The sequence below is a fragment of the Camelus ferus genome, chromosome 15, assembly GCF_009834535.1.
Source record: "Camelus ferus isolate YT-003-E chromosome 15, BCGSAC_Cfer_1.0, whole genome shotgun sequence".
Taxonomy (NCBI): domain Eukaryota; kingdom Metazoa; phylum Chordata; class Mammalia; order Artiodactyla; family Camelidae; genus Camelus; species Camelus ferus.
This window is the reverse complement of record NC_045710.1, coordinates 53,292,069-53,304,951: the sequence shown is the minus strand read 5'-3', so window position 1 is coordinate 53,304,951 and position 12,883 is coordinate 53,292,069. Positions and strand designations below refer to the sequence as shown.

General features: G+C 49.7%; 2 protein-coding genes across 2 annotated transcripts in view; both read right to left on the bottom strand.

Moving 5' to 3' along the window:
• Positions 1–1,215, bottom strand: part of SMYD5 (SMYD family member 5) — a 32,450-nt gene extending 31,235 nt beyond the window's left edge. The window contains exon 1 of the mRNA XM_032497826.1: positions 1,210–1,215. The gene's annotated coding sequence lies outside the window, so the exon portion shown is untranslated. The remainder of the gene's footprint in view (positions 1–1,209) is intronic.
• A 2,829-nt stretch (positions 1,216–4,044) lies between these two features.
• On the bottom strand, positions 4,045–5,854 carry LOC116669032 (uncharacterized protein C2orf81 homolog). The gene is made up of 3 exons (XM_032497832.1): positions 5,163–5,854; positions 4,857–5,075; positions 4,045–4,420 (listed from the first exon to the last, which is right to left on the bottom strand). The coding sequence occupies exons 1-3, from the start codon at positions 5,208–5,210 to the stop codon at positions 4,064–4,066; spliced, it is 624 nt and encodes a 207-aa protein (XP_032353723.1). The 5' UTR covers positions 5,211–5,854; the 3' UTR covers positions 4,045–4,063.
• Between the last annotated feature and the right edge of the window lie 7,029 nt (positions 5,855–12,883).

The window sequence follows — 12,883 nt, the reverse complement described above, 5'->3', positions numbered from 1 at the left end:
GTTTGGGAGTCACCTGCATCTGGCTTCTACTTTGAAAAAGAAAGATACTGATGATGAGATCAAAGATGGAGGAGAGTTTGTCAGGTGGGGAGGTGAGTGGGCGGAGGGTCTATTATTAGGTGAGCAATTGCTTTCTTCTCCTTCTTATTATAAAATATTTCAAACACTAAGAAAGTTATAAATATATGATAAATACCCAAGAACTTACCATCCAACTTTACTTGATTGCAGCTTTTGCCATGTTTATTTCAATTTTCCTTTCTTTAAGTAAAAGTGCATCACAGACACGTATGTAGTCCCTTTGAACCTCTCACCAGTCTCATTTGTGGGAGTTCACGCCCACGCCCGCTCCCCACCCTGCTTCTCCATGAGACCCCCGGGGGGGCGGGGCCCCTCCTGGGCTGTCAGGAGAGCGGCGCCCACGCAGGCACCCAGGTGAGGCGCGGGGGAGCTGGAACGTTTCCGTTCCAGTTGCTTTCCCTCTTGTTTGATTTTAGTGTGTCTTTTGTTTTGTTTTGATTTTTTGCCTAAAATAAAAGTGGGGTTTTGCCTTACTTTTCTTCCACTTGCCAGTTGGAGGTAATGTAATTGACCCTGGTTCGTATTTTTATCTCACTGAGGGCTAAGAGGGGGAAGGAGAGACTGGAAACGCTGTGAAAGCTGTCTTTCACACATCCATACATTCAGTCACTTACTTATTCATAGCACGACTATCCATTAGGCCCCTGGACTATGGCAGACACAACTACGTGCTAAGGACATATGGGTGCTAAGTTTAGGGGACAAGAACCGTATGCAGAGATACTTGGGAAAGTGGGGCTTTAAAAAATTTTTTTACATTACCTTCAGAAAAAAAAAAAGGAAAGTAAAATTACTATCAAGAGAACAAGTTAAATCTTAAAAAAAGAAAAAGAAAAAAAGAGTATCTAAGTTAAATCAAAAAAGAAGTTTGGATTATACAAAGTATGAAAAATACTAGCTGTCACGTATGAGTTACTGCTTCAAAATGCTAAAACTATCTTGAGCCTACATTTAAAGGAAGAATCACAAATGAAAAGTTGAGCAGGAGGTATCTAGCCAAAAGTTGTTGGAGAGAAAATTATTCTTAAAGAGGACAATGAACCCCAAACTTGCAGACACAGTGACAGGGGCTCACAGCCGAGCTGGAGGCTGATCTTCATGCAGCAGCGTCAGTGCAGGAACAGAGACGGGCACAGGGGCGAAGGGAGCCCTGGAAATGGGGGCAGCTGGGGAGGCAGAGGGGTCAGGGCAGAGCCCACAGCACAAGGGGGATCTGTGCTGAGTGTTGGCAGCTGAGCTAAAGCTACTCTGCCTTAAAGGGATGGGAAAGTATATTCCAGATAAAGGAAAAGAGATGTGCAAAAGCGCAGCCAGAATTAAAAAAGTGTGGTCCAAGAGATACAGATTGGCAGGCGGGTGACAAGAGTGTAGGTTTGGGAAAGGCAACGGTGAGGCTCAGTCTGCAGAGGGACTTGTAAGTGGAGAGAAGCAGCTTAGTTTTTATATCTATAAAGCGTAGACTACCTTCAAAGGACCTGAAGCAAGACAGTGGTATGATGAACGGTGATTTAGCGGCAGAAGGGAAGACAGGAGAGAACTCAGTTTAACGAACTATTACTAAGCAAGGCACAGACTGGCTGTTGTAGCATTTTACACTTTTTGGAAAGGGGAAAAAACCATTTATACTTGGAAATGCATCGAGTTTGACCTTGCTCTTTCTGCACTTTCCAGTTGGGGTTACTTTAATTGCCCGCTAAAGGGAACATGAGACCCTGGCACCGGCAGCTGCCCCCCAGGAGGGGGATGGGGAGCTGCTTTTCAAGGAGACAAGGAGACTTGTTTTTCTTTCCTTTTCTTCCTTTTTTTTCCTTTTTTTTTCTGTATATCCTTTTGTATACTTTCATGCTTTCGATTTTGTACTTTGGACGTGTATTACCTGGCCAAAAATTAATTTGCTTTTTAAGAGGTTATTAGACCATCTAGAAAACATTGTTAGGGAGGATGTGCCTGCCACCCACCCCGACCTCCCAAGGAAGAACGTCCTTAATCCTAGCAGCCCAGTGACCTCAGAAAGCTTTTGCTGAGATGAGTGACTCCTGGTCAGGCTAGTACTCAGACCTGGGGGACAGAGAGGCGGCCTGTGTAGATCTTACACCTTCTTGCTGCTTGTATTTGGGGCTGACTGATTCCATTACCAGCCTCCTAATCCTGGCTGGTGCCAAGTGGGTTCCCCTGCTGTGTCCAGCAAAATTGTACTGAGGCATCGTTCAGCAGCATCTGGGGACCACGGGAAGCGGTAAGCCACGAAAATGCCAGAGAAATGAAGACACAGGGGCAGCACAGAAGATAAGCACCCAACCTTCCTTACCTTGGAGCAGATTTGTGAGCAGAAAGGGTCCAATGTAGTTGGTGGCAAAGGTGACATCAAGGCCCTCTGGGGTACGTGTTGTGGGCAATCCTGGGAGGAGATGAAAACATAGGTGGTGGGTGCTGGAATGACAACCTTGAGGGAGATGATGTCTGGGGAGGATATATGGGGGTTCAGTAGAAAAGCCACAGGAGCATGTATGTGCCAAGATCAGGGCAGTGAAGTGTGAAGCTACAACTTAAGGTAGGCTTTTTAGGACAGTGTCCGAATGAAGAGTGTTTGCACAGGATATACAGGTTAGGCTTGGAAGTGCCTGTTCCGGGGTCCCTGAGCCAGAAAGGAGGCTCCTGAAATGCATTTAGCGGAAGTAAGTCAAGACACACACCGCAGACTGCAGCATTGTTAACCAGTAGGTGTATCTCTGGATGCTCGCGCAGAAGCCACTGAGCAAAGCTCCGGATGGAGGCCATCGAGCTCACGTCCACCTCACCAAGCAGGAGCTGGTTGCTCTGTGAGGCTGCTCGTATCTGGGCCAGGGCTTGCTGTCCACGCTCATGGCTGCAGCAGGCCAGGATCATATGCACCCCGCAGTGGGCCAGCTCCTGGGACACGCTCTTCCCGACGCCTGTGGGAGGGCAGCTTCAGAGAAGGCTGGTCCAGGGAGTGCGGAGAGGGCAGCGGAGCAAGGGGAGAGACAAGGGTCTGAGAGTGGGTGCTCATCCTCCTCTCTGCCCCCCCTGTTGGGGCTGTTGGAGGCTGTGGCCCATGTGAGGTGACAGGGCAGGATGAGCACTCACCGCTGTTGGCCCCAGTCACCACTGCCGTCTTCCCGGTCAGGTCTGTGGAGCAGTGCTGGAGGTCCCAGAGATAACACCAGATACACACACTTAGTCTAAGCAGGAGGACCACCGTGAGGAGGACGGAGCCGGGACCCCAGACTAGGGTGCTGAGTAGAAACCACAGTGACATAGCAGAGAATGCTGGCCTGTCAGTGGAAGTGTTGCCCACATAGAGGGTGGGGAGGGACTAGCCAAAGCTAAATAGGGACTAAGCAAGAGGTTGGTGTGGAGCAGACACAAAATTTAAGGAGGCATTCCCTCTTGGATGTGTTGGAGCTCCCCGTTTAAACCTGAGAGTGAGTTCCTCCTTTAATTGTTTTTCCTAGTGACCTGATTGCCTCACTCCAATGCTGGCCCATGTCTAAGATCAAGAGAGCCAGGACTACCCTGAGCCCTGCATAGGCTCAGATTTGTCTCCACATAAAACTTGGATTCGCACTCTAAGGTGAACTGACAGAGACCCAGGGACTGGTAATCAAATTCCTCATGTCTTGAATCACTCTGTGCGTAAGCAGGGCCATCCCTTCCTCCCCTACTGGAATGAGACTCGATGAATTCTCCAAACTGAGGCAGACCCCGACTCGCAACTCTTACGTCTGCTCCTTTGTGGACAGACAGATGGCTCTCCAGACTGCCTCTGCTGGGGAGTCACCTTGGGCCTAAAGCGGGGTCTCCTAAGGGTGGTAATGCACTTATTCCCGGAGTCAGCGTTCTGTCTTCTAGGCCTGCAGGACAACTGCTCCTCTCCAGTTCAGTGGGAATACACACTTGGAAGAAACTGACAGAACTGGGGCCAATTCTTAAAGCAACCCAGGTGTTTATTTCTGGCAGACATTCAGAAAGTAGGCAGGATTCCCACTGCCCGAAGTTCAGGGCCCAGGATGGGGCAGGTGCCTGGAGGGGAGTGATGATATTTGGGGACCTGACTTTTGTTAGCTGTGCCACCCATGTTCTGGGGCACCCGTGTGGATGGGACGAGAGGTGCTGCCCTCTTTGTCCTCCTGTTGAGCTTCAGCACAGCTAAGCAGCTCCTGGGTGGTGGGTTCCACGTGCTCACACCAGAAGCCATCTTCGGCGCTTTCGGCAGCAACGTGGGCTTCCTCACCACCTGGGACTTGGCCTTGAGGACTCCAGGAGTAGGGTGAGGCCCCTTCTGAAGATCATGGCTCTCCTGATCATTGGGGTCCAGGCCCTGCGGGAGTACGCGGGTGCGGCCCGCCCACAGCTCACCCAGCACCTCGGCCTCCCCCTCCCAGCCGCTGGGCCACTTGGCACCTGGCCATAGTTTGGATCTGGGGCTGCGGGCCACGGGGGGATGGGGTGGGATGGGGTGGGGTGGGGGTGGGGCACAGGATGCGTGGCGAGAAAGCAGAGGCCGGGACTGGGGAAGGGCGGCTTCGAACTGAAGCCTGGCGACGGTAGGCCTAGGTTTAAAGTAGGGAATTGGAGGCTGGGGCTGGGACCCAGCTCTCAGATGGGAACCCTAGGCGGGAGAGGGAAGAAAACTGATGGCCAAATGCAGACACAGGAGACAGAGGAACTCAGGCTGGGGCAGTCCAGAGAGGCGCTGAAGAGAACAGAGACGCGGCGGCGGCGGGAGGTGGGAGGTAGTTGGGGGCGGGGCTTACTTTGCCTGGGCTCGTCTTCCTTTCCACCGAGCAGGGCGCGCACCGCAAGGGCAGGGCTCCTCGAGCCCAGGTGTCAATTGGGCAAGGTGAGGGTTCCTCGTCCTCCGCCCACGTGGGGTCCTCTGCTAGGTGGGGTTCTCCCTCATCCCGGGGCACAAATCTCATCTGGACCATTTGGAGTATGGTCTCCCGTGCCCTGTTCACTGCGTACGGAATGCACATGCGGAGGCGAGAGAGGGTCTCAGTCCAGCAGGCAGGAGTCAGGGAGAGAGGAGATGGGTCTGGAGGACGCGGATCCAGCCCCACCTGCCGTTCCAGGTAGGATTTGCAGGCGGCATCCATCACTTGGTCCATCAGCTCCTCCACGATGTCGCCCACCACCTCCTCACCCTCCTCGCGAGCCCTCAGCTTCGCCACCTCCACTTCAGTCAGCTCTCCAGGCACTTCCCCCTCCTGCGGCACCGGAAGTTTTGGTGGCCGCGGCTTTTCCGCCTTGGATCCGGGGTCACTCTGTCGTTGGGGTCGGGCCTGCGTCTCCTGACGCTGGGAAAGAAACAGGCAAATCAGGGCGAGAAACCCAGGAGTGGAGAAGGAGGAAGCTTCCTCAAGTTGTCTAATAGGAAGGAAAAACCTTCTGAAAGGGACAATTTACTAAGAGCCTACTATGGGGACAGATGCTTTTCGGGTGTGTGACCTAGCTAATTCAATTTTCCTAACAGCTCACTAAGCCCATTCTACAGACAAAGAAACTGAAACTCGACAGAAGTTAACCTGCATTTGCTTGAGATTACACCCTGAACCCAGGCTACGTATAGCTCTAACCGCAGAGTCCTTGCTATTTGCACTAGTTTAAAGTGTTCAAAACTCTTGAGAGCTCAAAGAACTTGAGAAAGATGAGTCAACAGTGCTGGAATTATTAATGCAGCCACTCTCTGGGCTTCTGCTCAGCTTCCAGGTGTGTACAAAGGTGTCTACTCACACCCAGACCTGCAGCTCCCCCGCTTGCTGCGTAAATGACTCGAGGTTTCCCAGGGGAATCACATCCCCCCTCGTCACCCTCCTTCCCAGCCCCCCAGAGAGAAAGGGCTCCTTTCTGCCCACTCTCCTGCCTGACCCTCCCCTCTTCTGGCCATGCCTCTCCCCCCTCCCCCCAGATCTCGCTTTTTCAATAGTCCTTGGATCCCTAGGTGATTCAGGGCTGCTCTGCCTTCTCCCTATTCCCTTCCACTCCTCAGGTCCCCGCATCTGCACCCTGAGGGGCCCACTTGCAGTAGGCTGAATCATGCAGACAGGCTGAGCCACCAGGCAGCAACACACGCTACCATAAAGGGGCAGCCAGGCGGGGTTCTCCGCTAGGGGAGGAGGAAGTGCAGGGTGAGGGTGGGGAGGGTGAAGGAGACCATCCAACAGCCCCTCTTCTCACCGTCCAGCATCCCCCACGTACACACGTACTCACCATGGCTGGCGAGGGTGAGGTCATGGGTGCGGAACCCATCTTGCACCGCTGCCAGGGTGAGGGTGGTATGAGCCAAGAGGTGGTAACGAGGACCTCTGCCAGACAGAGAAGTGGGCAGCAGTCAAGTGAAGGGCGTGGATGGCAGGAGCTTTAAGGGCCTCCATGGCTCAGGCTGCCCTACAGAAAACCAGATTGCTTCCCCCACAGGGGTTGGAACAAACATTTACTGCACCCCTGCTAAGTGCCGGACCCTGTTATGTATGTTATCCCACTGTATTCCCATGACAGCCCTGTGAGGTGACATTCTTTAATTAATAGATGAGGCCGCTTGAGGCTTAATGAGGTTAAGAAATCTGCCCTTAAATGGAGCTTAGGTGATGTGGTTGGAATTTGAATCTATGTCTATCCAAAACTAGCCTTCTTTTCATTACCCCGAAGGTTCTCAAACTGCTCCTCCAAGGCCCAGTGATTCTACTCGGTGCCTCCAGGTGCCTGCAGGCAACACCACAGGACCCAGGCTACCCTGCTTTGACCAGGAAGCTATCCTGAATGTTTCAGTTCCAGCCACCCTCTGATGGCAAGCCAGATCAGCTACATAATTTGTGGAGCCCAGCACAAAATGAAAACATAGTGTCTGTTGTTCTAACATGGTTAGGAATTTCAAGGCAACAAGAGCAGAGCATTAAGCCAACTGCAGGATCTCACTCAGTGTGAGGCCCTGTGCAACTGCATAGGTCCCACCCTGAGGCCAGACCTGATCACAACGTCACAAGACATCCTAGCAGACACCATGTGTAGCAGAGGGACATTCCAGCTGAGCCCTGATACCCAGCATCAGCAGATCACCAAAACACATTGAATGGTTTACTCTGGTAAAATGGGAAGCCCATGGGAGGAGCCCAGGGCAGGTCAGTGATTTGGGAATCTCATCGGTTAAGACCGATGACAAGTGATAATGCTTTTCCACTAAATGGACAGATCTTTGGAGATGAGGATAGCTTAAAGAATGCAACAGAGAGCTCACAGCGAAAAAAAAATGTGACAATGAATATATGTATGTTCATATATAACTGAAAAATTGTGCTGTACACTGGAATTTGACCCAACATTGTAAAATGACTATAACTCAATAAAAAATGTTTAAAAAAATGCAACAGAGTCAAAACTAACTACAGCCCAGTGTTCGAAGGTGTCATTTGCCCAGACGGTGCTGACCTGATGAAGGCAGAGGAGGGCAGGAATAGGACCTTTCTTGCCTGCCTTTTCCCTGGGGCAGTCAGCGTGGAGGGACTGAAGATGAAAGGTCTTTGGAGTCACATGGACCTAGGCTTACATCAGGTTTGAGCCCATTCACATTGTGAGAGTTTGGGATGCCTCCCACCTCCTCATCTTTCCACATCCTGCTCCCCCTGCAGCCTTTCCCACCCCAGAAAATGTCAACTTCATCCTTCTAGCTGCTCGAGCCAGAAAACCTTGGAATCACCTTTGAATCCACTCCTTCTCTTATCCTCACATCCAGTCCATCAGCGTAATTCTCATACGGCTCCCCTTTCTAAACATATCCAGAATCTGACCTTGCCCAAACAGTTCTGCTGCTCCCACTGTGGACCAAGCCTCCTGTCTCTTGCTAGGATCACCGTAATAGGGACCTATCTGCTCCCCTGCTTTCACCCTTGTCCTTCTACAGACTTCAGCTCAGCAACCAAAGTGGTTCTGGTTAACAGGGTCAGATCGTGTCACTCCTCTGCTCAACTCCACTGACTCCCTGAAAGGTGCTGACGAGGCCCTCCACTCCTGTTTATTTCTCTCATCCACTACTACCCCCATCTCACTCTGCTCCAGCCACACTGGCCTTCTCTCTTTCCCTTGACCAAATATACTCCTGCCTCAGGGCCTTTGCTCTTGCTATTCCCTCTGTCTAGGATGCTTGCTTGTCCTTCAGCTACCTGCATGGCTCATTCCCTCACCTTCTTCCAATCCTTGCTGCAATGTCATCTTCTTAATGAGGCCTTCCCCAACCTGACTTTCTCTGCTTTGTCCTATCTCCCTTATTTCCCTGTACTGCTTAATTTTTCTCCATAGTACTTACTACTATCCAACAAACTTGTATTTTCTTTTTATTATCTCTCTCAACAAAAATGTAAGCTCTTTATAGAGCAGAGTTTTTATCTGCTTGGCCTACTGATTTTTCTCTTGGTGCCTAGAACTAAGGTGGGCACAGAATGGTTAGCCTACAAATATTTGTTGAATGAACAAACCAATGAATGAATAAATGTAACTAATGGTATTAGTATCACCTAATACAGCGAACTTTGGATTTAGTGAAATCTAAAGGAAGTAATAAAGGTACAGTTCCTGGCATGGAACAGAGGCTCGTGCACACACGTGTGGGTATTGGGGAGGGGCTGTGAGCAGCGGGGAAACAGCTCATCAGCCTCATCAATGTCTGCCTCTTTGGCCACGTGTTCCTCTCAAGGGCTATAAAGGAGCCAGGTAAGATGCCACCAGCCTGAGTTTCTGGTCCAGGATTACCTGGGCTTCAGCTTTCACTTAGGGAATCTGGGATAGGAATTGATTTGGGCCAAATACATTACTATATCTCTTGAAACTTCTCAATTTTCTAAGCAAAAATAAATACCTGACTTTAAGTCCCTGCAAGCTCTCCCTGCCATCTCTCCCAATAATCTTATAACTCATCATTTAATTCACTGACTCTCATTTTTTTTTCTGAATTTGTGAACACTTTTCTTTTTCTTCTTTATTTTAATGATTCCCCCCACCCCTTTTGGACCTCAAGAGCAGGTCCCTTCATGGCCATTACCATGAGAGATCTGCACCAGACCCCACTCTTTTTCTGTCTGTCTCTTCCTCTTTATCCTCATCCCCTTGCCAATTCCCCTAACAAACCTTTCTCTTGTATGTTTGCCATTTGTTATTGATCATTTATGGATCCATGTAAAATATACAGGGCTGTTTTGTATATATGTCTTTAATTTACATAAATGGTATGGTATAAATCTTTTTTTCTTTTCTTTCTTTTTTTCAATCAAAACTCTTTTAAAGTTCTCTCTTTGGGGCCCTCTGCATAGAAGTTTCATTGCTTCTAGTAGCTGTTTTCTAGTATGTCACATTGCTGATAGGAAGTCTGCTGTCAGGTTGATTTTGATTTGTAGAAAACCTTTTCTGTTGTTAAGAAGCTTAGGAGATCTTCTTCTTTATCATCAGCATCCAAAGGATTCAACAAGATGCTTGGGTAGCTACTGTCTCACAACGTGTCCTTCCAGCCGTGGGCAACAGGCAGCGGGAGGGGGTGCTTTTGGCTGCACTGAGGATGCGGTGTCTGAGAAGCATCCCAGTGGGGACATCTGACAGGAAGTTAGGTAGGAGAAGGTGTCTGAGCTGAATACAGGTTTGGGAGTCATCTGCATCTGGCTTCTACTTTGAAAAAGAAACATACTGAAGATGAGATCAAAGATGGAGGAGAGTTTGTCAGGTGGGGAGGTGAGTGGGCGGAGGGTCTATTATTAAGTGAGCAACTGCTTTCTCCTTTTTATCATTATAAAATATTCCAAACACGAAGAAAGTTATAGATAAATATATGATAAATACCCAAGAACTCACCATCCAACTTTATTGATTGCAGCTTTTGCCATATTTATTTCAGTTTTTGTTTTTTAAGTAAAAGTGCATCACAGACACATATGTAGTCCCTTTGAACCTCTCACCAGTCTCATTCGTGGGAGTTAACTACTATTCTAACCTGGTGTTATCATTTCTAGTCATGGTCTCATACAAATTACTCCATAATTACTTACCCATGAGCAGCAGAGAGCATGAAACGTTTTGCAACCTTCTAAGCTTTATGTATGTGGCATCATACGGTACTTATCATTCTTCATTTTGCCTCTTTCACTCAGCACTATGTGTGTTAAATATGTAGCTATGGTTTATTAATTTTCATTGCTGTATAGTATTCCAAAATGAATATACTACCTTTTATTTACCCATTATACTGTTAGGGGACATTTGGATTATGGACATTTGGATTTTTGGTTATTCTGGGGCTAAAAAGGACTGTGGGCTAATGGCTACCTCAGGAGTCTGGAGACTGGCGATCCTTCAAGTCCCTTTGGGGACCAGCATTTATGGAGCGTGTGCTATGTGCTGGGTATGACAAAATTGTAGCAGCAAATCCTCATGGCAACCTGTGAAAAATTATGAATGCTACTTTACAGATAAAGAACACAAGGTTCAGAGAGGGTAGGCCACTTACCAGGTGACACAGTTCACACATAGCAGAAGGGAGGGGCTCCCTCTCCTCCCCCCAGGATCCTCTGGCCTTGACCTCTATTTATTGTTCTCCCTTCCCCAGGAAACTCCCAGCCTCAGCCCTGGAGAAGGGGTGCTTCTGGAGCTTTCCTGAGCTGGTACTTTTCTGTTGGCTAGGTGCACACCTGGACCTGGCACTGGGGAGGCCCCTGTCAGTGCTCACTGCCTGGGCAGGCTTAGACCAGTGACAGAACAGGTACACGCACAATGCTGGCCCCTGGCCGGTGTGGGCCGCTGACAGGACTCAGAATCAGGCAGGTTCTTAGGACGCAGGACGCCTTTTTCTCAATCTCCATAGAGTTCTTCATTCGGTGCCCTAAAGAATTTAAGCCCTCTGTTCCCTCGTTGCTTTGTAGAGGTCTGGACTTATGTAAGGAAACCTATGCTCTGTTCTGCTCCTACATCCACCTTGCGTGATGTGAGGCAGAAAGTCACTTAGGCCCCCTCTAAAGTGAGATAGTAACCTCGGGGGTGCTGAGCGCATTCACCGAGGCACCGTTTGGCTTTTTAAGTGCTGGCCTTTCCCGAGTTCTGTCCTAGGAAGGCCTCGGGAACGCACCGCAATAGGAGAGGTCCCGGGGAGGGAGGGTGGTGCGTGGTACCCAAGGACCCAAAGGACCAGGTAGAAGGAGAGTGTCATTCCTCGCGGCAGACAGCAGGGGGCGCGCGCAGACCACGTAAAGGGGCTCCTGCCTTAGCCGGCTGCCCGCGCGGCATCCGCTTTTCCAGGGTCTCAGCAGCCTGGGCGAAGGAGCCGGCGGCGACTGTGCGAGGAGGAAGGAGAGAGGCTTCTTACCCGGGAACCTAGGAATCAGGATCAGCTTGGTCTACAGACCCCTCAGAAGCTCAGGGAAATTAAGCCCGTGTCGGGAGGCGGGGAGAGGCACTGTGCCCCGAGGGCAGTGGAGGGGTAAGGAAGGGACGCTGTGTCGGGTGTCCTTGGGCTGGTGGGGTCAATGCTTACTAACTGTGGGGGAGGAAAAAGCATCCTTCCTGGGGGGTGGGGTAACGAGAGGATAGGGTCAATTGCAGGAGATTCCCCAAATGTCAAAACAAAAAATACGACATTTTTCGTCTGGTTCCTTCCCGACCCTGGGGGATTGGGGTAGGGGTGAGGAAAGTGACCCTCTTCCCACGCAGTCACACCTAAGAGGTGACAGTTTGTCGGTGGGACCCCTGTTCCTGTTCCTGGACCACAACCCTTGCCAACCTCAAACGTGCTGCCAGCCAAGACCCTTCTGTCCTTACAAGATGAGTCCATAGACTTTTTTTCTTTCCTGATTCCTAAATTAATGTATACATTTTGCACAAAAATTAAGTAATACCGAAATTACTGTTAAGGAAATGAAAGCCCCTAACAAAATAATCACTGTGAGCAGTATTTTTCAGATTTATTTCTGTTCCATACATACAGTAGTTTATTTATTTATTATAATGATTTTTACAAAAATCATTGAATCAAACTATTTTTAACTTGCTTTGTTTCTCACTTTATATTGGATGCTTCACTGTGTCAGTATTAATTTTAATAAATGGTTGTACAGCATGCAGGTGGTTGAGCCAACCCACCACTGCTGGGCTTTATGCTGGTTTTCCCTTTCCCCGCCCGACAAGCATCCATGTAGGTGTCCTCCCTGGAAGTACTTTTGGGGAGAGATTCTTAAATGCGCAGCTCCTGGGATGAGAGAGGGGCTCGTCTGAATGCTGGTGTTGCTGCATTGCCCTCCACAGGCTGCACTGTCTGGTCAGTCTTCCACCCACAGTGACCGCACGTTCCTGGTAGGTTTAGGCACAACTTCTCTTGAGGTGAGGGCTTAACCTCCGAACTCTTGGACCTAGTAGTTGCCTGACCTGATCACTTCTGGAGGTCTGAGTGGCTCACTAAGGAACTTAGGGGCAGAGTGAAAAGGAAGGGACGGGGCTTGTTTGTTCAGTTCAGAGCTGCCAACAGCAAGAGAAAGGGCTTGATAATGGCTCCAAGAACAGGGGTGGCCACAAAGTGGCCTTACCTCCCAAGGGATTAAGGTGGGGTGAAGGATGGAGCAGAGGAGCCAAGTGAAGTGAGGAATGGCTGGTGCTCCCTGGGAGGGAAACTTTGTCACTCCTGAGGGACAAGGGCCCACGTGGGCACAAGTGCTTTTAAGCTCCAGCTGTTTGGAAGGCAGGATGGTAATCCTATCCTTGGCCAAACCTCTCAGCTGCAACAGAACATACAGCCTGACTTTGAAGGAGAAGAGAGAAG